The sequence below is a fragment of the Aquarana catesbeiana genome, linkage group LG10 (genome assembly GCF_042186555.1).
Source record: "Aquarana catesbeiana isolate 2022-GZ linkage group LG10, ASM4218655v1, whole genome shotgun sequence".
Classification (NCBI taxonomy): Eukaryota; Metazoa; Chordata; class Amphibia; order Anura; family Ranidae; genus Aquarana; species Aquarana catesbeiana.
In genome coordinates, this window is record NC_133333.1 from 19,481,400 (window position 1) to 19,507,021 (window position 25,622).

At 48.5% G+C, this 25,622-nt stretch overlaps 1 protein-coding gene across 1 annotated transcript in view; it reads right to left on the bottom strand.

Moving 5' to 3' along the window:
* Positions 1–23,032, bottom strand: part of LOC141110423 (uncharacterized) — a 65,323-nt gene extending 42,291 nt beyond the window's left edge. Inside the window, exons 1-3 of the mRNA XM_073601767.1 lie at positions 22,829–23,032; positions 22,215–22,325; positions 3,604–3,750 (exon numbers count right to left, since the gene is read on the bottom strand). Coding sequence (XP_073457868.1) covers positions 3,604–3,750; positions 22,215–22,325; positions 22,829–22,880 — 310 coding nt within the window. The 5' untranslated portion in view covers positions 22,881–23,032. The remainder of the gene's footprint in view (positions 1–3,603; positions 3,751–22,214; positions 22,326–22,828) is intronic.
* Positions 23,033–25,622: the final 2,590 nt, after the last annotated feature.

Genomic DNA, 25,622 nt, shown 5'->3' on the forward strand with positions numbered 1-25,622 from the left:
TCCTATTTGGTTTCTTATGAACCAAAACAGTGTTTGGGCTGTCATTTCTGCATTGGCTCAGCCAACATGCACAAGACATGCAAACATGGACAGCTAGCTGTGGTTAGAGAGATTTACCCTCAAATCCTGTCTTGCTGGCAGCGAATTATGTATTAACCACTTCTGGACCGCCCACCGCATATATATACTGCAGCAGGGCGACCCGGCTTTTTACCAAAAACATGTAGCAGAATACATATTGGCCTAAATTTATGAAGAAATTCGATTTTTTACATTTTTTTATTGGATGTGTTATATAGCAATAAGTAAAAAATATTAATTTTTTTCAAAATTCTCCGTCTTTTTTTGTTTATAGCTTAAAAATTTAAAACCGCAGAGGTGATCAAATACCACCAAAAGAAAGCTTTAATTGTGGGAAAAAAAGGACAATTTTATTTGTGTACAGTGTCCCACGAAAGATTTTATCTTCCTAGGCTCCAAGATCACGGCAGATGGTGACTGTAGCCATGAAGAGTTGCTTGCTTCTTGGGAGGAAAACAATGGCAAACATAGACAACATTACAAAAAGCGGACATCACCCTACCGACAAAGTGCCGTATAGTCAAAGCTATGGTGTAGTAACCTATGGCTGTGAAAGTTGTACCATAGGGAAGGCTGAACGCCGAACAATCAATGCTTTTGAACTAGGGTGTTGGAGAAGAAATGAAAGTCCCTTGGACACCAAGAATATCAATCTTGAAGGAAATCAACCCTGAATATTCACTGGAGGGACCAATCCAGAAGCTGAAACTCAAATACTTTGGCCGCCTAATGCGAAGAGAGGACTCATTGGAAAAGACCCTGATGCTGGGAAACAAGGAAGGAAAAAGGAGAAGAGTATGACAGAAAACTAGATGGATAGATAGCATTATCGAAACAATGAACATGAAGTTAAAGCGGAGTTCCAAGAAATTTAACTTCCACTCATTGGATTCCCCCCCCCCCCCGGTGTCACATTTGGCACCTTTTAGGGGGAGCAGATACCTGTCAAATCCAGGTATTTGCTCCCAATTCCAGTGAAAGAGCACCGCACACTCTACGCCATGTCTGGCCCCCCTCTGTCCCCCCTGCTGTCTTCTGGGAGACACACAGGTCCCAGAAGACAGCAGGGACCATTCAGAATGTGCAACGCAACTCATGCATGCACAGTAGGGAACCAGGCATGGAGACGAAAGTCTCCACTGCCTGGTTCTATTACCAGGAATGGCGGCGGCAGCACCCGTGAGTCGATCCACAGATCGGCTGCGGGTGTCGACATTGCGGGCTCCCTGGACAGGTAAGTGTCCATACACTAAAAGTCAGCAGCTACACTATTTGTTGCTGCTGACTTTTTTTTTTCAGGCAGAACTCTGCTTTAAAGTGGTTGTTAAGCCACTCTAACCTGTATACACCATCAGCACTTCCTCCTATTGTAGTATCCCCCTCTGTGTGTGATTTATACAAATAAATGCTGCAAATACCTCATTTCACTACCAAGATTGCGATCACATGACCAGCCAGCTTTCTCCTTTCCTCCTGTGAGAGATGTAGTGGGCGGGGCTGAGATTCCCCTGCTGATGTCAGTGTGGAGGGGAGGAGAGAGCTGGATGGTCATGTGATCGCAATCTCTGCTCTTAAATTAGGTATTTACAGCATTTCTATTTATAAATCATTCACAGAGGGGGATACTGCAATAGGAGGCAGTGCTGATGGTGTATAAAGGTTAGTGTTATGAGAGCAGCAGGAGGGGGAGGGGCGGCTCACACACAGACAGAGAGGGGAGGAGGACACAGGAGCAGAGAGGAGAGCAGATAGCAGGCTGCTGATGAAACTGACCACAGTGTTAGGGCTCAGCAGCCAGGATATACCATGGTCAGTTTACAGAGAGGTGGGGAGAAACTGGCAGGATCAGCCAGGTGTTTTAGGTGTTACAGGGGGGCCAAATGACACAGGACAAGCACTGTGTCATATAACATGCTTTAACCACTTGCTTACTGGGCACTTAAACCCCCCTCCTGCCCAGACCAATTTTCAGCTTTCAGCGCTGACGCACTTTGAATGACAATTGCGCGGTCATGCAACACTGTACCCAAATGAAATTTTTATCATTTTTTTCCCACAAATAGAGCTTTCTTTTGGTGGTATTTAATCACAGCTGGGGTTTTTATTTTTTGCTAAACAAGCAAAAAAAGATGGAAATTTTTGAAAAAAAAAAAAAAAAAAAATCATGTTTAATAGTTTGTTATAAAATTTTGCAAACAGGTAATTTTTCTCCTTCATTGATATGCGCTGATGAGGCAGCACTGGTGGGCACTGATAGGCTGCACTGATGGGCACGGATAGGCACAGATAAGGCGGCACTGATAGGCACAGTTAAGGCGGCACTGATAGACTCAGTTAAGGCGGCACTGATGGGGACAGATAAGGCGGCACTGATGGCCACTGATGGGCGCTGATGGGTGGCACTGATGGGTGGCACAGATGGGTGGCATGGATAAGTGGCACTGATGGGCACTGATAGGTACCACTGATGGGGGCACCGATGGGCGGTACTGATGGGTGGCACTGATGGGCAGTGATGGGCGGCACTGATGGGCACTTATGGGCACTGGTAGGTGACACTGATGGGCACTAATAGGTGGCACTGTGGGCACTGATGGGTGGCAGTGTGGGCACTGATGGATGGCACTGATTTATGGCACTGTGGGCACTGATGGGTGATGCTGGTGGGCACTGGTAGGCGGCACTGCTGCCTATTGCTGTGTCACTGGCAGGGGGCAGATGATCGCTATGATCGGGACTGATGTCCCGATCACAGCCGCCGGTGATCGTGTTTTTTTTTCCTCCTCACGCAGTCAGCGCGAGGAGGAAAAATAGCCGATTACCGGCTCTGTTTACATCACATGATCAGCTGTCATTGGCTGACAGCTGATCATGTGATAAGGGGTCGGGACCGACCCCTTACTCTGATCTGTGATCAGGCGAGTCTCATAGACTTGCTGATCCCCGAGCGCGCCGCGCGCGCCCTGCAGGGGACGCGCAGGCCGCTCGTGCACAGGACGACGTCAATAGACGTCATCCCAGTAATGTAGATCCGCGCTGTTGCCGTTATTTGGCAATGACCCGGATCTGAAGTGGTTAAAGGAACAGGATCCATTTTTTTTGGGGGGTTAACAAACGCTTTAAGCAAACTCTGGGAGGCAGTGGAGGACAGAAAAGCCTGGCACGCTATGGTCCATGAGGTCACGAAGAGTCGGACACAACTAAATAACTGAACAACAACAAGAACAATTAAAGTATTTACAGATACCTGGAAAATTGGGGATAGACTGCACCCAATCATTTTGATTTTTTTATACTATTTATGAAATGAAATTTATATGAAATATTTAATTTACTTAATTTTGAAGAATTGATACACTGTATGGATGTATAGAGGTGAAATTGATTTCACATTGGGGATGTATTGGGGTTTGTATTTAGGAAAAAGGAAATATGTGACTATAAAATTATTAATATTGTGAATATGTTAATATTTTGTGAATGAGATCATAAAAATATTAATAATAAAATAAAGGAACTTACATTGGGGTAGAGGTGGGGTGCAGTTATCGGTGTCGCAGCATGAAATCCCCATCCTTATTGTGCCGCCGGTATAGCTGATGCTGCCCGTTTTATTACACTTGCTATTTGACACACATGACTGTATATACTCTGTAGTGATGGTTCCCCCTGCACAATAATTATCACAGTAGCATTATATAGCTGCAATATATTAATCTAGAAACAATAACAGCCCCCCCCCCCCCCCCGTGTTCAGACCTTAGCAGCACTCAGTCCCCAATATACCAGAACAACCAAAAAGGCAATATTGCCATGGGACTTTTAGGAGTGGTGCTAAGTAAAATGGTACAACAAATTTTAAAAAATATAAAAATGATTTCAATTTACATAAAAAACCTATACATATCCACATTTTCGTGTAGAATTAAAAACACTGTTTCACCAAAGTGCATTCTAAATGCCAATGTGGTTAGTAAATCATTGTTCATTTGCAGAAGCGGTAATCTCTATGCATTTCACGGGACAGCGCCCACTTCATCAAGAGACAACCGCAGTTAGTTTATGTGTACATCTATGGAGAAACCATATGCAAATATTTTTAAAGGAAATCCTTCATTGCGCATTTTGTGCAATGAAGGTTTTCGTTAGTTGTTTCCATCTATATTTATGAGGTGCACTCTTGCAAGAAATGTCATTTCAACAGGCTCCCTAGGGGTATCCCCACATGCCCATTGGACCATACTAGTGATAGTTGGTCAACATCCAGGCAGTGCTGTCTCTTGGCCTAGGCCAACAAGGCCCAGGCCTAGGGCGGCACACTGCGGGGGGGCGGCAAAAAAGCCGCCCCCCCTGCAAAAAAAGTCCCCTCCCTGACCCGTCCTCCCGAGTCCCGGCTCCCACGCGGAATAAAAGTGACACTGGGAGCAGTCCGGAATGAATGGGACAGGGGCGGACTGAGCCGCGGTAGTGCTGGCTCGGCTCTGCCTCCACCTGACTCCTGGCCACTGGTTATGTCACGGCAGCGACTTCCTCCCTGCCCAGCAATGAAAGCAGAGGAGGACTTAACTTTCTCCTCCAGCGCGGAGGGGCTCAAAGCAGCTGCCTGGCCCCTTGAGCTGAGCCCCGCCCTTTTGTCATGGTCCTGGAGAGTCCGCCGTTGGTCCGGTGGCGGTGGGGTGCAGGGCAGCGGAATTTTCAAAAAGCAAGAGGGAGGCCCCGGCAGCTGGGAAGAGACTGACAGCTTGCCATAACCAAGAGCCCGGGAGGGAGTGAGAGAAGACTACGCCTCACCGCCACTCTGACTTGATCAGCATCCCCGACTCCTTCTCCAACTCCTCTCCCAGCTGTGACTGTCCTGGAACAGGAAGACAGGCAGACCGAGGATGGCCATGAGGTAGGTGCATCACACAGGACTACCAACACAGACAGGGGCTGCCTGGGACAGTCACAGGGAGGGGGCAGTAGGGACTGCAGGCATGGCTAGGGGGTCTCTCTCTCCCACCACCCTCACCTTCTCCCCCCTCTCTTACACTCACCCCTCTCCCTCTCACACCCCCACCCCCTCTCTCACACCCCACACACCCGCCCCCTCACCCACCCCCTCTCTCACACCCCACACACCCGCCCCCCTCTCACCCACCCCCTCTCTCTCTCACACCCCACACACCCACCCCCTCTCTCTCTCCCACCCCACACACCCGCCCCCCTCTCACCCACCCCCTCTCTCTCTCACACCCCACACACCCGCCCCCCTCTCCCACCCACCCCCTCTCTCTCTCACACCCCACACACCCGCCCCCCTCTCCCACCCACCCCCTCTCTCTCTCCCACCCCACACACCCGCCCCCCTCTCACCCACCCCCTCTCTCTCTCACACCCCACACACCCGCCCCCCTCTCCCACCCACCCCCTCTCTCTCTCACACCCCACACACCCGCCCCCCTCTCTCACCCACCCCCTCTCTCTCACACCCCACACACCCGCCCCCTCTCTCACCCACCCCCTCTCTCTCACACCCCACACACCCGCCCCCCTCTCTCACCCACCCCCTCTCTCTCTCACACCCGCCCCTCTCTCACCCACCCCCTCTCTCTCCCACACACCCGCCCCCCTCTCTCACCCACCCCCTCTCTCTCTCACACCCCACACACCCGCCCCCCTCTCTCTCCCACCCCCTCTCTCTCACACCCCACACACCCGCCCCCCTCTCTCACCCACCCCCTCTCTCTCTCACACCCCACACACCCGCCCCTCTCTCACCCACCCCCTCTCTCTCCCACACCCCACACACCCGCCCCCCTCTCTCACCCACCCCCTCTCTCTCTCACACCCCACACACCCGCCCCTCTCTCACCCACCCCCTCTCTCTCTCACACCCCACACACCTGCCCCCCTCTCTCACCACCCCCTCTCTCTCTCTCACACCCCACACACCCGCCCCCCTCTCTCTCCCACCCCCTCTCTCTCTCACACTCCACACACCCGCCCCCCTCTCTCACCCACCCCCTCTCTCTCTCACACCCCCCCCCCCCTCTCTCTCCCACCCCACACCCCCCTCTCTCTCTCACATCCCCCTCTCTCTCCCGCCCCCACACCCCCCCTCTCTCCCACCCGTTCTCCCAACACCCCCTCTCACACCCCCCTCCTCTCTCTCCCCCACCCCCACCCCCATCCCCCTCTCTCTCTCACACCCCCACACCCCCCCTCTCTCCCACCCCCCTCTCTCTCTCTCCCACCCCCTCTTTCTCTCTCCCACCCCCTCTCACACCCTCCTCTCTCCCACCCCCTCTTCCCCACCCCCTCTCACACCCTCCTTCTCTCTCTCCCCCACCCCCACACACCCGCCCCCTCTCTCTCCCACCCCCACCTCCCTCTCTCACACCCCACCCCCCTCTCTCACACCCCACCCCCCTCTCTCACACCCCACACCCCTCTCTCCCACCCCCCTCTCCCCCCACCCCCTCTCACACCCTCCTCCTCTCTCTCCCACCCTCTCTCCCCCACCCACTCTCACACCCTCCATCTCTCTCTCCCCCACCCCCACACACCCGCCCCCTCTCTCTCCCACCCCCACCCCCCTCTCTCACACCCCACACCCCTCTCTCCCACCCCCATCTCTCTCCCACCCCCCTCTCTCTCCCACCCCCTCTCTCCCACCCCTCTTTCTCTCCCACCCCCACCCCCTCTCCCCCCACACCCTCTCTCTCTCCCCCACCCCAACCCACCCCCTCTCTCTCTCCCACCCCCTCTCCCCCCACCCCCTCTCTCTCTCCCACCCCCTCTCCCCCCACCCCCTCTCTCTCTCCCACCCTCTCCCCCCACCCCCTCTCTCTCTCCCACCCCCCACCCCCTCTCCTCCACCCCCACCCACCCCCTCTCTCTCTCTCCCACCCCCCACCCCCTCTCCTCCACCCCCACCCACCCCCTCTCTCTCTCACCTTCCTTAACCCTCTCTCTCTCATCCCCTCTCTTGCATGCAGGCAGGGGGAATCAATTGGACACTGACTGACAGGTAACAGCAAATGAGAGTTACTGAACCCACCCCCCCAAGCACTGACATTGCACCCACCCCCCAAGCAAAGATACAGAACCCAACCCCCCCCACCAAGCACTGCCACTGATTCCATCCACCTAATGAAGGACTACAGGTTCCAGCATGAACCCGTGAGATCTAAAGGGTTACATCCCTAGATATTAGAGGTTCATGCCGGGACTAGTAGTCCTTCGATTTTGGAGGGAGACACATCCTTAGATCTAAGGAGCTCATGTTGGAAATTGTAGTTCTTCACTTTTGGGGGATGTGACCCCTCCAGCATGTGCCCCTCAGAGCTGAGGATGCGACACGCCCCCCCAAACTAGTGAAGGACTACAGGTTCCAGCATGAACCTATAAGATCTAGGAATGTGACCCCCAAAAGTGACGGACTGCAGGTCCCAGCATGAACCCCTCAGAGCTGAGGATATCACCCCCCTAAAAACTAGTGAAGGACTACAGGTCTGAACATGAACCCATGCATTACCACATGCATTAAACAGGAAGGGGTGGGGTAAATTTACATGGGGGGCGAAGGGGGGGCGTCTGATTTTAGTCTTGCCTAGGGCAGCACAAAACCAAAATACACCACTGCATCCAGGGTGTGTGTACATCTATGTGGGACACCCAGTCTGAACACCATTGCACAGGAGATGTCAATTTAAGCACAAGGACTTTATTTCATCAGCTAATGGGACTTTATTAACCCTTTGTGTGTTATGCATGTTTTTTGCGTGCTCTGAATTTTTTTGCGTGTTCTGCATGTTTTACATGAATTTGATCAACCCTATGCACAGCAAACTGTTTTTACATTCCTACTTTGCTTCTTTGCCATTTGCTTACTAGCAGGGGCGGACTGACCATTCGGTCACTTGGTCGCCGACCGAGGGCCCGACGTCAGGAGGGGCCCCATGAGCGGCTCAGTCAGTAGTGGAAAAAAGCCGCCCGCTGCACCGCACGAAAACCCCGTCCTCCTGCATTATTTCAGCTCCCAGCACCGCAGCCAGCCCGCTGCCGAGCAGACCTCGGCTTAGGCTGAGAGAGGCTCTGTCAGCAGGGAGGGGCGGGGCAGGGAGCTCCACTGACGCTCTGACCCTGCCCTGCCCCGCCCCTCCTCATGTAGTCTGAGTGTGTTCCTAATTAGAGCGTCTCTCCTGCACTTGTGAGAGCTCCGCTCTGGACCACAAAGATCACCGCCCCTACCGACGAAAGCCCCGCCCCCTACCGGCGAAAGCCCGCCCCCTACCGACGAAAGCCCCGCCCCCTACCGACAAAACTCCGCCCCCTACCGACAAAACTCCGCCCCTGGACCTCTGAGAGCGGGAGGTGAGCCCGACTGGTCAGGTAGGTCCTTCTGCCTACATTATATACACGGCCTGTAGACCCCTTTTTTTCCCTAAACCATCCCTGGAAATGTTGTTTACCCCCCTGTATAGCTGTGCATTGCTGAAAGTTTAAATTTTAAAACTGGCTACCTGGTCATCTCCTGTAGTCGCATCCCCAGTCTCTGGTCATCTCCTGTAGTCACATTCGCAGTCTGGTTATCTCCTGTAGTCACATTCGCAGTCTGGTTATCTCCTGTAGTCGCATTCGCAGTCTCTGGTCATCTCCTGTAGTCGCATTCGCAGTCTGGTTATCTCCTGTAGTCACATTCGCAGTCTGGTTATCTCCTGTAGTCGCATTCGCAGTCTCTGGTCATCTCCTGTAGTCGCATTCGCAATCTGGTCATTTCCTGTAGTCGCATTCGCAGTCTCTGGTCATCTCCTGTAGTCGCATTCGCAGTCTGGTTATTTCCTGTAGTCGCATTCGCAGTCTCTGGTTATCTCCTGTAGTCGCATTCGCAGTCTGGTTATTTCCTGTAGTCGCATCCCCAGTCTCTGGTCATTTCCTGTAGTCGCATTCGCAGTCTGGTTATTTCCTGTAGTCGCATCCCCAGTCTCTGGTTATTTCCTGTAGTCGCATTCGCAGTCTGGTTATTTCCTGTAGTCACATTCGCAGTCTGGTTATTTCCTGTAGTCGCATTTGCAGTCTCTGGTCATCTCCTGTAGTCGCATTTGCAGTCTCTGGTCATCTCCTGCAGTCGCATTCGCAGTCTGGTTATTTCCTGTAGTCGCATTCGCAGTCTCTGGTTATCTCCTGTAGTCGCATCCCCAGTCTCTGGTTATTTCCTGTAGTCGCATTCGCAGTCTTTGGTTATTTCCTGTTGTCGCATCTCCAGTCTCTGGTTATTTCCTGTAGTCGCATCCCCAGTCTCTGGTCATTTCTTGTAGTCGCATCCCCAGTCTCTGGTCATCTCCTGTAGTCGCATTCGCAGTCTGGTCATTTCCTGTAGTCGCATTCGCAGTCTCTGGTTATCTCCTGTAGTCGCATTCGCAGTCTGGTCATTTCCTGTAGTCGCATTCGCAGTCTGGTCATTTCCTGTAGTCGCATTCGCAGTCTCTGGTTATCTCCTGTAGTCGCATTCGCAGTCTGGTCATTTCCTGTAGTCGCATTCGCAGTCTGGTCATTTCCTGTAGTTGCATTCGCAGTCTCTGGTTATCTCCTGTAGTCGCATCCCCAGTCTCTGGTCATTTCCTGTAGTCGCATCCCCAGTCTCGCGGTTATTTCCTCTAGTCGCATTCGCAGTCTTTGGTTATTTCCTGTTGTCGCATCCCCAGTCTCTGGTTATTTCCTGTAGTCGCATCCCCAGTCTCTGGTTATTTCCTGTAGTCGCATTCGCAGTCTTTGGTTATTTCCTGTTGTCGCATCCCCAGTCTCTGGTTATTTCCTGTAGTCGCATCCCCAGTCTCTGGTCATTTCTTGTAGTCGCATCCCCAGTCTCTGGTCATCTCCTGTAGTCGCATTCGCAGTCTGGTCATTTCCTGTAGTCGCATTCGCAGTCTCTGGTTATCTCCTGTAGTCGCATTCGCAGTCTGGTCATTTCCTGTAGTCGCATTCGCAGTCTGGTCATTTCCTGTAGTTGCATTCGCAGTCTCTGGTTATCTCCTGTAGTCGCATCCCCAGTCTCTGGTCATTTCCTGTAGTCGCATCCCCAGTCTCGCGGTTATTTCCTCTAGTCGCATTCGCAGTCTTTGGTTATTTCCTGTTGTCGCATCCCCAGTCTCTGGTTATTTCCTGTAGTCGCATCCCCAGTCTCTGGTTATTTCCTGTAGTCGCATTCGCAGTCTTTGGTTATTTCCTGTTGTCGCATCCCCAGTCTCTGGTTATTTCCTGTAGTCGCATTCGCAGTCTGGTTATTTCCTGTAGTCACATTCGCAGTCTGGTTATTTCCTGTAGTCGCATTTGCAGTCTCTGGTCATCTCCTGTAGTCGCATCCCCAGTCTCTGGTCATCTCCTGCAGTCGCATTCGCAGTCTGGTTATTTCCTGTAGTCGCATTCGCAGTCTCTGGTTATCTCCTGTAGTCGCATCCCCAGTCTCTGGTTATTTCCTGTAGTCGCATTCGCAGTCTTTGGTTATTTCCTGTTGTCGCATCCCCAGTCTCTGGTTATTTCCTGTAGTCGCATCCCCAGTCTCTGGTTATTTCCTGTAGTCGCATTCGCAGTCTGGTTATCTCCTGTAGTCGCATCCCCAGTCTCTGGTCATCTCCTGTAGTCGCATTTGCAGTCTCTGGTTATCTCCTGTAGTCGCATTCGCAGACTCTGGTTATCTCCTGTAGTCGCATCCCCAGTCTCTGGTTATTTCCTGTAGTCGCATTCGCAGTCTGGTTATTTCCTGTAGTCGCATTCGCAGTCTCTGGTTATCTCCTGTAGTCGCATCCCCAGTCTCTGGTTATTTCCTGTAGTCACATTCGCAGTCTGGTTATTTCCTGTAGTCGCATTCGCAGTCTCTGGTTATCTCCTGTAGTCGCATCCCCAGTCTCTGGTTATTTCCTGTAGTCGCATTCGCAGTCTGGTTATTTCCTATAGTCGCATTCACAGTCTCTGGTTATTTCCTGTAGTCGCATCCCCAGTCTCTGGTCATCTCCTGCAGTCGCATTCGCAGTCTCTGGTTATTTCCTGTTGTCGCATCCCCAGTCTCTGGTTATTTCCTGTAGTCGCATTCGCAGTCTGGTTATCTCCTGTAGTCGCATCCCCAGTCTCTGGTCATCTCCTGTAGTCGCATTTGCAGTCTCTGGTTATCTCCTGTAGTTGCATTCGCTGTCTCTGGTTATTTCCTGTAGTCGCATTCGCAGTCTCTGGTCATCTCCTGTAGTCGCATTCGCAGTCTCTGGTCATCTCCTGTAGTCACATTCGCAGTCTCTGGTCATCTCCTGTAGTCACATTCGCAGTCTCTGGTTATCTCCTGTAGTCGCATCCCCAGTCTCTCGTCATTTCCTGTAGTCACATTCGCAGTCTGGTTATTTCCTGTAGTCGCATTCGCAGTCTCTGGTCATCTCCTGTAGTCGCATCCCCAGTCTCTGGTCATCTCCTGTAGTCACATTCGCAGTCTCTGGTCATCTCCTGTAGTCGCATTCGCAGTCTCTGGTCATCTCCTGTAGTCACATTCGCAGTCTCTGGTCATCTCCTGTAGTCGCATTCGCAGTCTCTGGTCATCTCCTGTAGTCACATTCGCAGTCTCTGGTCATCTCCTGTAGTCGCATTCGCAATCTGGTCATTTCCTGTAGTCGCATTCGCAGTCTCTGGTCATCTCCTGTAGTCGCATTCGCAATCTGGTCATTTCCTGTAGTCGCATTCGCAGTCTCTGGTTATCTCCTGTAGTCGCATTCGCAGTCTGGTTATTTCCTGTAGTCGCATCCCCAGTCTCTGGTCATTTCCTGTAGTCGCATTCGCAGTCTGGTTATTTCCTGTAGTCGCATCCCCAGTCTCTGGTCATTTCCTGTAGTCGCATTCGCAGTCTGGTTATCTCCTGTAGTCGCATCCCCAGTCTCGCGGTTATTTCCTGTAGTCGCATTCGCAGTCTTTGGTTATTTCCTGTTGTCGCATCCCCAGTCTCTGGTTATTTCCTGTAGTCGCATTCGCAGTCTTTGGTTATTTCCTGTTGTCGCATCCCCAGTCTCTGGTTATTTCCTGTAGTCGCATTCGCAGTCTGGTTATTTCCTGTAGTCACATTCGCAGTCTGGTTATTTCCTGTAGTCGCATTTGCAGTCTCTGGTCATCTCCTGTAGTCGCATTTGCAGTCTCTGGTCATCTCCTGCAGTCGCATTCGCAGTCTGGTTATTTCCTGTAGTCGCATTCGCAGTCTCTGGTTATCTCCTGTAGTCGCATCCCCAGTCTCTGGTTATTTCCTGTAGTCGCATTCGCAGTCTTTGGTTATTTCCTGTTGTCGCATCTCCAGTCTCTGGTTATTTCCTGTAGTCGCATCCCCAGTCTCTGGTCATTTCTTGTAGTCGCATCCCCAGTCTCTGGTCATCTCCTGTAGTCGCATTCGCAGTCTGGTCATTTCCTGTAGTCGCATTCGCAGTCTCTGGTTATCTCCTGTAGTCGCATTCGCAGTCTGGTCATTTCCTGTAGTCGCATTCGCAGTCTGGTCATTTCCTGTAGTCGCATTCGCAGTCTCTGGTTATCTCCTGTAGTCGCATTCGCAGTCTGGTCATTTCCTGTAGTCGCATTCGCAGTCTGGTCATTTCCTGTAGTTGCATTCGCAGTCTCTGGTTATCTCCTGTAGTCGCATCCCCAGTCTCTGGTCATTTCCTGTAGTCGCATCCCCAGTCTCGCGGTTATTTCCTCTAGTCGCATTCGCAGTCTTTGGTTATTTCCTGTTGTCGCATCCCCAGTCTCTGGTTATTTCCTGTAGTCGCATCCCCAGTCTCTGGTTATTTCCTGTAGTCGCATTCGCAGTCTTTGGTTATTTCCTGTTGTCGCATCCCCAGTCTCTGGTTATTTCCTGTAGTCGCATCCCCAGTCTCTGGTCATTTCTTGTAGTCGCATCCCCAGTCTCTGGTCATCTCCTGTAGTCGCATTCGCAGTCTGGTCATTTCCTGTAGTCGCATTCGCAGTCTCTGGTTATCTCCTGTAGTCGCATTCGCAGTCTGGTCATTTCCTGTAGTCGCATTCGCAGTCTGGTCATTTCCTGTAGTTGCATTCGCAGTCTCTGGTTATCTCCTGTAGTCGCATCCCCAGTCTCTGGTCATTTCCTGTAGTCGCATCCCCAGTCTCGCGGTTATTTCCTCTAGTCGCATTCGCAGTCTTTGGTTATTTCCTGTTGTCGCATCCCCAGTCTCTGGTTATTTCCTGTAGTCGCATCCCCAGTCTCTGGTTATTTCCTGTAGTCGCATTCGCAGTCTTTGGTTATTTCCTGTTGTCGCATCCCCAGTCTCTGGTTATTTCCTGTAGTCGCATTCGCAGTCTGGTTATTTCCTGTAGTCACATTCGCAGTCTGGTTATTTCCTGTAGTCGCATTTGCAGTCTCTGGTCATCTCCTGTAGTCGCATCCCCAGTCTCTGGTCATCTCCTGCAGTCGCATTCGCAGTCTGGTTATTTCCTGTAGTCGCATTCGCAGTCTCTGGTTATCTCCTGTAGTCGCATCCCCAGTCTCTGGTTATTTCCTGTAGTCGCATTCGCAGTCTTTGGTTATTTCCTGTTGTCGCATCCCCAGTCTCTGGTTATTTCCTGTAGTCGCATCCCCAGTCTCTGGTTATTTCCTGTAGTCGCATTCGCAGTCTGGTTATCTCCTGTAGTCGCATCCCCAGTCTCTGGTCATCTCCTGTAGTCGCATTTGCAGTCTCTGGTTATCTCCTGTAGTCGCATTCGCAGACTCTGGTTATCTCCTGTAGTCGCATCCCCAGTCTCTGGTTATTTCCTGTAGTCGCATTCGCAGTCTGGTTATTTCCTGTAGTCGCATTCGCAGTCTCTGGTTATCTCCTGTAGTCGCATCCCCAGTCTCTGGTTATTTCCTGTAGTCACATTCGCAGTCTGGTTATTTCCTGTAGTCGCATTCGCAGTCTCTGGTTATCTCCTGTAGTCGCATCCCCAGTCTCTGGTTATTTCCTGTAGTCGCATTCGCAGTCTGGTTATTTCCTATAGTCGCATTCACAGTCTCTGGTTATTTCCTGTAGTCGCATCCCCAGTCTCTGGTCATCTCCTGCAGTCGCATTCGCAGTCTCTGGTTATTTCCTGTAGTCGCATTCGCAGTCTTTGGTTATTTCCTGTTGTCGCATCCCCAGTCTCTGGTTATTTCCTGTAGTCGCATTCGCAGTCTGGTTATCTCCTGTAGTCGCATCCCCAGTCTCTGGTCATCTCCTGTAGTCGCATTTGCAGTCTCTGGTTATCTCCTGTAGTTGCATTCGCTGTCTCTGGTTATTTCCTGTAGTCGCATTCGCAGTCTCTGGTCATCTCCTGTAGTCGCATTCGCAGTCTCTGGTCATCTCCTGTAGTCACATTCGCAGTCTCTGGTCATCTCCTGTAGTCACATTCGCAGTCTCTGGTTATCTCCTGTAGTCGCATCCCCAGTCTCTCGTCATTTCCTGTAGTCACATTCGCAGTCTGGTTATTTCCTGTAGTCGCATTCGCAGTCTCTGGTCATCTCCTGTAGTCGCATCCCCAGTCTCTGGTCATCTCCTGTAGTCACATTCGCAGTCTCTGGTCATCTCCTGTAGTCGCATTCGCAGTCTCTGGTCATCTCCTGTAGTCACATTCGCAGTCTCTGGTCATCTCCTGTAGTCGCATTCGCAGTCTCTGGTCATCTCCTGTAGTCACATTCGCAGTCTCTGGTCATCTCCTGTAGTCGCATTCGCAATCTGGTCATTTCCTGTAGTCGCATTCGCAGTCTCTGGTCATCTCCTGTAGTCGCATTCGCAATCTGGTCATTTCCTGTAGTCGCATTCGCAGTCTCTGGTTATCTCCTGTAGTCGCATTCGCAGTCTGGTTATTTCCTGTAGTCGCATCCCCAGTCTCTGGTCATTTCCTGTAGTCGCATTCGCAGTCTGGTTATTTCCTGTAGTCGCATCCCCAGTCTCTGGTCATTTCCTGTAGTCGCATTCGCAGTCTGGTTATCTCCTGTAGTCGCATCCCCAGTCTCGCGGTTATTTCCTGTAGTCGCATTCGCAGTCTTTGGTTATTTCCTGTTGTCGCATCCCCAGTCTCTGGTTATTTCCTGTAGTCGCATTCGCAGTCTTTGGTTATTTCCTGTTGTCGCATCCCCAGTCTCTGGTTATTTCCTGTAGTCGCATTCGCAGTCTGGTTATTTCCTGTAGTCACATTCGCAGTCTGGTTATTTCCTGTAGTCGCATTTGCAGTCTCTGGTCATCTCCTGTAGTCGCATTTGCAGTCTCTGGTCATCTCCTGCAGTCGCATTCGCAGTCTGGTTATTTCCTGTAGTCGCATTCGCAGTCTCTGGTTATCTCCTGTAGTCGCATCCCCAGTCTCTGGTTATTTCCTGTAGTCGCATTCGCAGTCTTTGGTTATTTCCTGTTGTCGCATCTCCAGTCTCTGGTTATTTCCTGTAGTCGCATCCCCAGTCTCTGGTCATTTCTTGTAGTCGCATCCCCAGTCTCTGGTCATCTCCTGTAGTCGCATTCGCAGTCTGGTCATTTCCTGTAGTCGCATTCGCAGTCTCTGGTTATCTCCTGTAGTCGCATTCGCAGTCTGGTCATTTCCTGTAGTCGCATTCGCAGTCTGGTCATTTCCTGTAGTCGCATTCGCAGTCTCTGGTTATCTCCTGTAGTCGCATTCGCAGTCTGGTCATTTCCTGTAGTCGCATTCGCAGTCTGGTCATTTCCTGTAGTTGCATTCGCAGTCTCTGGTTATCTCCTGTAGTCGCATCCCCAGTCTCTGGTCATTTCCTGTAGTCGCATCCCCAGTCTCGCGGTTATTTCCTCTAGTCGCATTCGCAGTCTTTGGTTATTTCCTGTTGTCGCATCCCCAGTCTCTGGTTATTTCCTGTAGTCGCATCCCCAGTCTCTGGTTATTTCCTGTAGTCGCATTCGCAGTCTTTGGTTATTTCCTGTTGTCGCATCCCCAGTCTCTGGTTATTTCCTGTAGTCGCATCCCCAGTCTCTGGTCATTTCTTGTAGTCGCATCCCCAGTCTCTGGTCATCTCCTGTAGTCGCATTCGCAGTCTGGTCATTTCCTGTAGTCGCATTCGCAGTCTCTGGTTATCTCCTGTAGTCGCATTCGCAGTCTGGTCATTTCCTGTAGTCGCATTCGCAGTCTGGTCATTTCCTGTAGTTGCATTCGCAGTCTCTGGTTATCTCCTGTAGTCGCATCCCCAGTCTCTGGTCATTTCCTGTAGTCGCATCCCCAGTCTCGCGGTTATTTCCTCTAGTCGCATTCGCAGTCTTTGGTTATTTCCTGTTGTCGCATCCCCAGTCTCTGGTTATTTCCTGTAGTCGCATCCCCAGTCTCTGGTTATTTCCTGTAGTCGCATTCGCAGTCTTTGGTTATTTCCTGTTGTCGCATCCCCAGTCTCTGGTTATTTCCTGTAGTCGCATTCGCAGTCTGGTTATTTCCTGTAGTCACATTCGCAGTCTGGTTATTTCCTGTAGTCGCATTTGCAGTCTCTGGTCATCTCCTGTAGTCGCATCCCCAGTCTCTGGTCATCTCCTGCAGTCGCATTCGCAGTCTGGTTATTTCCTGTAGTCGCATTCGCAGTCTCTGGTTATCTCCTGTAGTCGCATCCCCAGTCTCTGGTTATTTCCTGTAGTCGCATTCGCAGTCTTTGGTTATTTCCTGTTGTCGCATCCCCAGTCTCTGGTTATTTCCTGTAGTCGCATCCCCAGTCTCTGGTTATTTCCTGTAGTCGCATTCGCAGTCTGGTTATCTCCTGTAGTCGCATCCCCAGTCTCTGGTCATCTCCTGTAGTCGCATTTGCAGTCTCTGGTTATCTCCTGTAGTCGCATTCGCAGACTCTGGTTATCTCCTGTAGTCGCATCCCCAGTCTCTGGTTATTTCCTGTAGTCGCATTCGCAGTCTGGTTATTTCCTGTAGTCGCATTCGCAGTCTCTGGTTATCTCCTGTAGTCGCATCCCCAGTCTCTGGTTATTTCCTGTAGTCACATTCGCAGTCTGGTTATTTCCTGTAGTCGCATTCGCAGTCTCTGGTTATCTCCTGTAGTCGCATCCCCAGTCTCTGGTTATTTCCTGTAGTCGCATTCGCAGTCTGGTTATTTCCTATAGTCGCATTCACAGTCTCTGGTTATTTCCTGTAGTCGCATCCCCAGTCTCTGGTCATCTCCTGCAGTCGCATTCGCAGTCTCTGGTTATTTCCTGTAGTCGCATTCGCAGTCTTTGGTTATTTCCTGTTGTCGCATCCCCAGTCTCTGGTTATTTCCTGTAGTCGCATTCGCAGTCTGGTTATCTCCTGTAGTCGCATCCCCAGTCTCTGGTCATCTCCTGTAGTCGCATTTGCAGTCTCTGGTTATCTCCTGTAGTTGCATTCGCTGTCTCTGGTTATTTCCTGTAGTCGCATTCGCAGTCTGGTTATTTCCTGTAGTCGCATTCGCAGTCTCTGGTTATTTCCTGTAGTCGCATTCGCAGTCTCTGGTTATCTCCTGTAGTCGCATTCGCAGTCTCTGGTTATCTCCTGTAGTCGCATTCGCAGTCTCTGGTTATCTCCTGTAGTCGCATCCCCAGTCTCTGGTTATTTCCTGTAGTCGCATTCGCAGTCTGGTTATTTCCTGTAGTCACATTCGCAGTCTCTGGTTATTTCCTGTAGTCGCATCCCCAGTCTCTGGTTATTTCCTGTAGTCGCATTCGCAGTCTGGTTATTTCCTGTAGTCGCATTCGCAGTCTCTGGTTATTTCCTGTAGTCGCATTCGCAGTCTGGTTATTTCCGGTAGTCGCATTCGTAGTCTCTGGTTGTCTCCTGTAGTCGCATCCCCAGTCTCTGGTTATTTCCTGTAGTCCCATTCGCAGTCTTTGGTCATCTCCTGTAGTTTCATCCGTAGTCTCTGGTTATCTCCTGTAGTCATTTATGATATCTATGGCTATGCATATTTCTTGAATCCATATTGAGCACTATATTTGATTGGCTGTTTGCTTCTGCTTAGGCCTGGCAAACACGCACAATCGCATATGATGCTGACTCCATCATCATGTGCGTGATTGTGATTGTGCGTGTGTGCCAAGCAGAAGCAGCCAATCAAATATAGTGCTCAATATGGATTAAATAAATAGTGGGAAGATTGTTCCTTCCATTGGTGGTCAGTGAGAAGAATGTTCCTTACATTGGTGATCAGTGAGAAGAATGTTCCTTACATTGGTGGTCAGTGAGAAGAATGTTCCTTACATTGGTGGTCAGTGAGAAGATTGTTCTTTCCATTGGTGGTCAGTGAGAAGAATGTTCCTTACATTGGTGATCAGTGAAAAGATTGTTCCTTACATTGGTGGTCAGTGAGAAGTAAGTTCCTTACATTGGTGGTCAGTGAAAAGAATGTTCCTTACATTGGTGATCAGTGAGAAGAATGTTCCTTACATTGGTGGTCAGTGAGAAGTATGTTCCTTACATTGGTAGTCAGTGGGAAGAATGTTCCTTCCATTGGTGGTCAGTGAGAAGAATGTTCCTTACATTGGTGGTCAGTGAGAAGAATGTTCCTTACATTGGTGGTCAGTGGGAAGAATGTTTCTATACATTGGTGGTCAGTGAGAAGAATGTTCCTTACATTGGTGGTCAGTGAGAAGAATGTTCCTTACATTGGTGATCAGTGAAAAGAATGTTCCTTCCATTGGTGGTCAGTGAGAAGAATGTTCCTTACATTGGTGGTCAGTGAGAAGAATGTTCCTTACATTGGTGGTCAGTGAGAAGAATGTTCCTTACATTGGTGATCAGTGAGAAGTATGTTCCTTACATTGGTGGTCAGTGGGAAGAATGTTCCTTCCATTGGTGATCAGTGAGAAGAATGTTCCTTCCATTGGTGGTCAGTGAGAAGAATGTTCCTTCCATTGGTGATCAGTGAGAAGAATGTTCCTTACATTGGTGATCAGTGAGAAGAATGTTCCTTACATTGGTGATCAGTGAGAAGAATGTTCCTTACATTGGTGATCAGTGAGAAGAATGTTCCTTACATTGGTGATCAGTGAGAAGAATGTTCCTTCCATTGGTGGTCAGTGAGAAGAATGTTCCTTACATTGGTGATCAGTGGGAAGAATGTTCCTTACATTGGTGATCAGTGAGAAGAATGTTCCTTCCATTGGTGGTCAGTGAGAAGAATGTTCCTTACATTGGTGGTCAGTGGGAAGAATGTTCCTTCCATTGGTGATCAGTGGGAAGAATGTTCCTTACATTGGTGATCAGTGACAAGTATGTTCCTTACATTGGTGGTCAGTGAGAAGAATGTTCCTTCCATTGGTGGTCAGTGACAAGTATGTTCCTTACATTGGTGGTCAGTGAGAAGAATGTTCCTTACATTGGTGATCAGTGAGAAGAATGTTCCTTACATTGGTGATCAGTGAGAAGAATGTTCCTTCCATTGGTGGTCAGTGAGAAGAATGTTCCTTACATTGGTGGTCAGTGGGAAGAATGTTCCTTCCATTGGTGATCAGTGGGAAGAATGTTCCTTACATTGGTGATCAGTGACAAGTATGTTCCTTACATTGGTGGTCAGTGAGAAGAATGTTCCTTCCATTGGTGGTCAGTGAGAAGAATGTTCCTTCCATTGGTGGTCAGTGAGAAGAATGTTCCTTCCATTGGTGGTCAGTGAGAAGAATGTTCCTTCCATTGGTGATCAGTGAGAAGAATGTTCCTTACATTGGTGATCAGTGAGAAGAATGTTCCTTCCATTGGTGGTCAGTGAGAAGAATGTTCCTTCCATTGGTGGTCAGTGAGAAGTATGTTCCTTACATTGGTGATCAGTGAGAAGAATGTTCCTTACATTGGTGGTCAGTGAGAAGAATGCTCCTTACATTGGTGGTCAGTGAGAAGAATGTTCCTTACATTGGTGATCAGTGAGAAGAATGCTCCTTACATTGGTGGTCAGTGAGAAGAATGCTCCTTACATTGGTGGTCAGTGAGAAGAATGTTCCTTACATTGGTGATCAGTGAGAAGAATGTTCCTTACATTGGTGATCAGTGAGAAGAATGTTCCTTACATTGGTGATCAGTGGGAAGAATGTTCCTTACATTGGTGATCAGTGGGAAGAATGTTCCTTACATTGGTGGTCAGTGAGAAGAATGTCCCTTACATTGGTGATCAGTGGGAAGAATGTTCCTTACATTGGTGATCAGTGGGAAGAATGTTCCTTACATTGGTGGTCAGTGAGAAGAATGTCCCTTACATTGGTGATCAGTGGGAAGAATGTTCCTTACATTGGTGATCAGTGAGAAGAATGTTCCTTACATTGGTGGTCAGTGGGAAGAATGTTCCTTACATTGGTGATCAGTGGGAAGAATGTTCCTTACATTGGTGATCAGTGGGAAGAATGTTCCTTACATTGGTGGTCAGTGAGAAGAATGTTCCTTACATTGGTGATCAGTGAGAAGAATGTTCCTTACATTGGTGGTCAGTGGGAAGAATGTTCCTTACATTGGTGATCAGTGAAAATTATATAAAGTTAAGAAAAATAATTAAAAAAAAATGTAAAGCACCCCCATGATCCCAGCACATGCTCTATATGAAAAGCTTTATGTAGGATGAGCACATGTATGTAAACATGTGTCTATAGACGCAAATGCTGGACACGGGAGCCCACCTGCAAGGTAACCCCCCCCCCGGGAGAGCGCTTCTCCTAGGGAGTTATCTGATGTGGGGAGGAGCCGCGAGAGCCACCCCCAGATGTCGAGGTTCGGGGCCACTCTGTGCGAAACGAGCTGCACAGTGAAGGTAAGTATGATATGTTTGTTATTTAAAAAAACCAAAAAAAAAACCGAGCCTTTACAATCACTTTAATTTTGGTAAGGTACCGTTGTTGCACTTTCTTTAATGTAATTCTGTGACGAACGCATGTAGTGTGGGCAGTGCAAAATGTAGGTGCGGATTTGTGTGGGTGTGGCTTGAGTGTGGGTGGGAACACATGAGCGGGGACAGGGGGCCCCAGGATCTCCTATTGCCCGGGGGCCCCATGAGTTGTCAGTCCGCCCCTGCTTACTAGCGAGCTTTTTTTACTGCAGCTGGAGTTTGATGATCAGTTATATAATCCAAAGGCGCTAAGGTTTATATTTCTCAAAAATTAAAATCTGTTTTGGGTGGACTGACCCTTTAAGACATGATCATTTTTTTACACAGTGGACTAGACATACTGGAGAACTTAAAGAGGTGTTCTGCCTGGGGAAAAAAAATGAAAGTCAGCAGCTACAAATACTGTAGCTGCTGATTTTTAATATATGGACACTTACCTGTCCAGGGAGCCTGTGATGTCGGCACAACAGCTGATTTTCGGATCGGCTGTCGGGTGCCGCTCCCACCATTCGTCATAAGGGAAACTGGTAGTGAAGCCTTTCAGCTTGACAGCCGGTTCCCTACTGCACATGCACGAAGCATGTTACATTTTATAACTGGCCCGGCAATCTTGGCCAAGGCAATACAGACTTCAAGGATCAGGGAAACCTCATAAACCCATCAGAGAAATTCACTCTCACTCGCTCTACTTAGAATTATTTGCTTTTGTTGGATTCCTCACATAGGTGTGTGCAGCCTATTGCATTAGGGTGTGCACCCCAAAACTCAAACACACACATACTGTGTGACTGGGTATATATATATATCTTTATCTATCTATCTATCTATCTATCTATATATATATATATATATATATATATATATATAGCAGCAGGGCAGTGGACAGTGTCAGTAGAGCAGTGAACGGCGTCAGTAGGGCAGAGATTGGTGATAGTAGTTTTTATTTATGTATGTATTTTATTTTATTTTATATTTTTTATTTTATTATTACTTACCTTCATTTTTTTCATTTTTTCCAATATTTTATTACAATAATTTTTTATTCTTTTATTTTTTTATAGTTTTTTAGGAGCCCCATTGGGGGGCTTTGATGAAATATCAGGGGTCTGAACAGACCCCTGATGTCTCACTTTTGAGACTGAGAAAGAGACTGGGGACAGAGATTCCTCAGTCCCTTTTTCTGCAGCCAAACAGCAGAGGGATTCTGTGCAAAACAGGGTGATTAGGGTGTGCCCAGGCACATCTGGCACACCCTGTGCGCACGCTTATGAGTCCTCATTAAATAATGAAAATAAAAATTGATTGTACTCCAGAAATATTTTGCAAGGCTTACCTTCAGTGATCTCTCTATAGGCCACGCCGCAACTGTAATTAGGCATACATGTCTCAGAATCTCCCGTGCAGGAATTTAGTTCCATACAGTTAATGCATGAAAGAGAATGACCTGAAAAATATATTAGATTATAAGAATACAATATTGATTGACAGACAGAACCCCTTGCATGAACACTAGCTTCCGTTTATTGTAAAATTGTATTTATTACAGGTATTTAAATGGCGCCATCAATTCACACAGCATTTTAAATATTGTACATTCACCAGTCCATGCCCTCAAATATCTTACAATCTAAGGTTCACCTCGCTCACATACTAGGGATAATTTACACAGGAGGCAATTAGCCTACCAGCATGTCTTTGGAGTATGCAAGCAAATGGAGAACATGTAAACTCAATGCAATTCTGACTAGGATTTAACCCCATAACCCCAGGGCTGCAAGACAGAAGTGCCAACCATGAAACCCAAGAATAAAGATGTAATATATGGCCTGGTGATCCAACCAGCAACACACCTAACTATCTCATTGACTATGACGGGAAGACCTTCTCATTCCACAGAGATAGCATAGATGTAGTTCAAAATCTATCCCCTGCTGGGATCAGACATACCTGGTGTTATGAGGACACAAAGCAGGCAGAGAAAACTCAGCAGACCGTCCATCCTCCACCCAACGTGTTCTGTCCTGGTGTCAGCTCTGTCACTACTGCTGGAGGTCAATGCTGAGCCTATTTTATGTGAAATCTGGAGGGGGGTGAATATGACCAATGGTATGAGGAAACTAAAAAGTCATCCTTTTAATCAATGTCATAGATTATAATGGAAATATGCAGCAAAACAAGTTAGAAGACAAGAACTTGGTAGGAATGAGAACGCAACAAAAAAAAAAAAAAGGCACATGCTTTATTTTTTTTAATAATGCCTTAGAGGCATAGACCCTGATTTATCAACCTGTAATATTACCGAAGTATACATAAGGTATGCCACTTGGCCTCACAACCAATGGTATTTTAATGGTATTTTAGCATTCCTTTAATTGTATTTATTGTATTTATTTAATTAGTATTATTTATTGTATCTAAATCCAAGAACAAATATGTAATAAATTGCAGCTACTAGTCCCGAGATGTGGTGGATGCTATACTTTTCTTAAAGGATAAGATCATTTTTACAAAAAAAAAAATAAATAAATAAATAAATGCACATTTTTTGCAGGTAAAAAAATATGCATTTATTATTTATTTTTGTTAGGGACCTGTAAAGCATTGCACCCAAAATCAGTAGACGGTGGATGTAATGCCACGGTCCTGCAGACTGGCTGTGTAGCTGTCTGCCTGTACCTCCACTATGGACAGGCAGTTACATTCTGCCAGGAACCTCAATGAACTACATAGAGCGACCAACAGTGACATGTTATTATTTAAAAAGATTGTAAACAATAACCTTGTAAAACAACCAGGGCCGCTGATAAGGCAGTACAGCCAGTCCTCCTGTACTGGGCCCGGGCCCCATCAGTTCAAAAGGGGGGCCCGGGCACCTGCTGAGCAGGAGGGCCGGCTGTACTGTCTTATTGCAAACATCGATCCTCTTCTGCCTCTCCCTGTAGTGCTGCCAGCTTCTTCTCCTCTCCCTCCCTCTGCATGGGGATGTTTCAGGATGGAGAGCGGGGAACGAGTCAGTAAATGTAATTTACTGACCCCTTCCTTTCCTGAATGAACAGTGAGCAATCTGTACCAATCACTCATGTGTCCATTCATCACTGAGGCATAGTAAAATAGCTTTACTGTGCTTCAGTTTGTGAATGAGCAGGAAGCCTCAGAGTGCTTCCTAATAATTAGTTGGTGCAGCTGAGGTTGTAGAGAAAGGGACTGATAAAATCGAAGCTATATTGCCAAAAGTATTGGGACGTCGGCCTTTACACGCACATGAACTTTAATGACATCCCAGTCTTAGTCCGTAGGGTTCAATATTGAGTTGGCCCCCCCTTTGCAGCTATAACAGCTTCAACTCTTCTGGGAAGGCCGTCCACAAGGTATAGGAGTGTGTCTATGGGAATGTTTGACCATTCTTCCAGAAGCACTTTTGTGAGATCAGGCACTGATGTTGGACAAGAAGGCTTACTCCAAGTCTCCGCTTATAATTAGATGAGGGGCAGATGGATTGATGAGTGGCAGGTGGGCCTGGAGGCGTTAAAAACGGGTTTAGTTAGCACGCATTTGCAAACGCATGCATAAGCTGCTCTTGCTGGGTGTCCGGTGTGCTCCTGTTCCTTTAAGGGGGATTGGGCTGCCTCCAGGCCCATCTGCCCCTCATCTATCCATTTAATGCATGTGCTTCCATTGTGGAGACGCTTATAAATTCAGTAGCGTTAGGACTGCAAGCATACACAGGGTGCCGTGAAGAGGCCTTGCAGCTTATGCAGACTGATGGACAGGTTAATTTGGTCAGTTGGCCTGTTTCCCTCCCTGTTCTTATGGAGCCAAACTTCGTATATAAAGGCAGTATTTCTCTACCGCTTCTATAGATGACAGCTTTCCACTGTCAATTATTGCTTTGGAAGGGGTAGGTTCTGAAATTTGCCGCATCCTTAGCAACCACTGATGTGACTGTCACCATTGACTTACATGACCAGGAATCCCCGGCCACATAAATAAAGGGGCGGGGATAGCATTGACATCAATGCCCAAATATGGCCACTGGTCATATTTGGGCAGGTATATTAACCAAATATGGCCATGGCCATGTTTAATCAATGATGTTACCACTTTCCTCACCTGTTCCTTTATTTAGCTGTCAGGGAGCTGTCATTTTTTGAGTAGTGGCATCTGGATCAGTCCTGTATGCCTGGTCCATTGGGTTTTTTTTTTTTTTTCGGCGATTCTTGGGGTGGTGGACATTGTAATTGAGGTTGGATTACTTTAGGGTAGGGTAATTCTTTTGGGGATTTTTTTTTTTTTAATAATGGACTTGTCAGTCATTTAGGTGCTTATTTCTAGGTTACCTTTTTTTAAAGAGGGCTTTCATATTCTGATAACCCTGACAAGCCAGGGTGGTGGTAAAGAGGCCCTTGTCCTCTCCAACATGGGTACAAGGAGCTTGTCCAGGAGGGCCCGCATGAGTCAGGGCTATGAAAATGGTGTATTGCCGCCTTCCTGTCCATCTCCCACAAAGGGGGGGGGGGTGCTGCCTTCCCATCCATCTCCTGCGGGGGGGTTGCCGCTTTCCTGTACGTCTCCCGTGCGTGGGGGGTGCCTTTCTATGACAACAATATGTCTACATCTATGTACATCTAATGGCTGTTATTAAAACACATGGCAAGTAATAAATGCTATTTTTTTCTTGATCTCTTAAAATCAGGTTCATTTGATTAACTTTTTGCCATAATGAACAAAACATGTTCCTTCC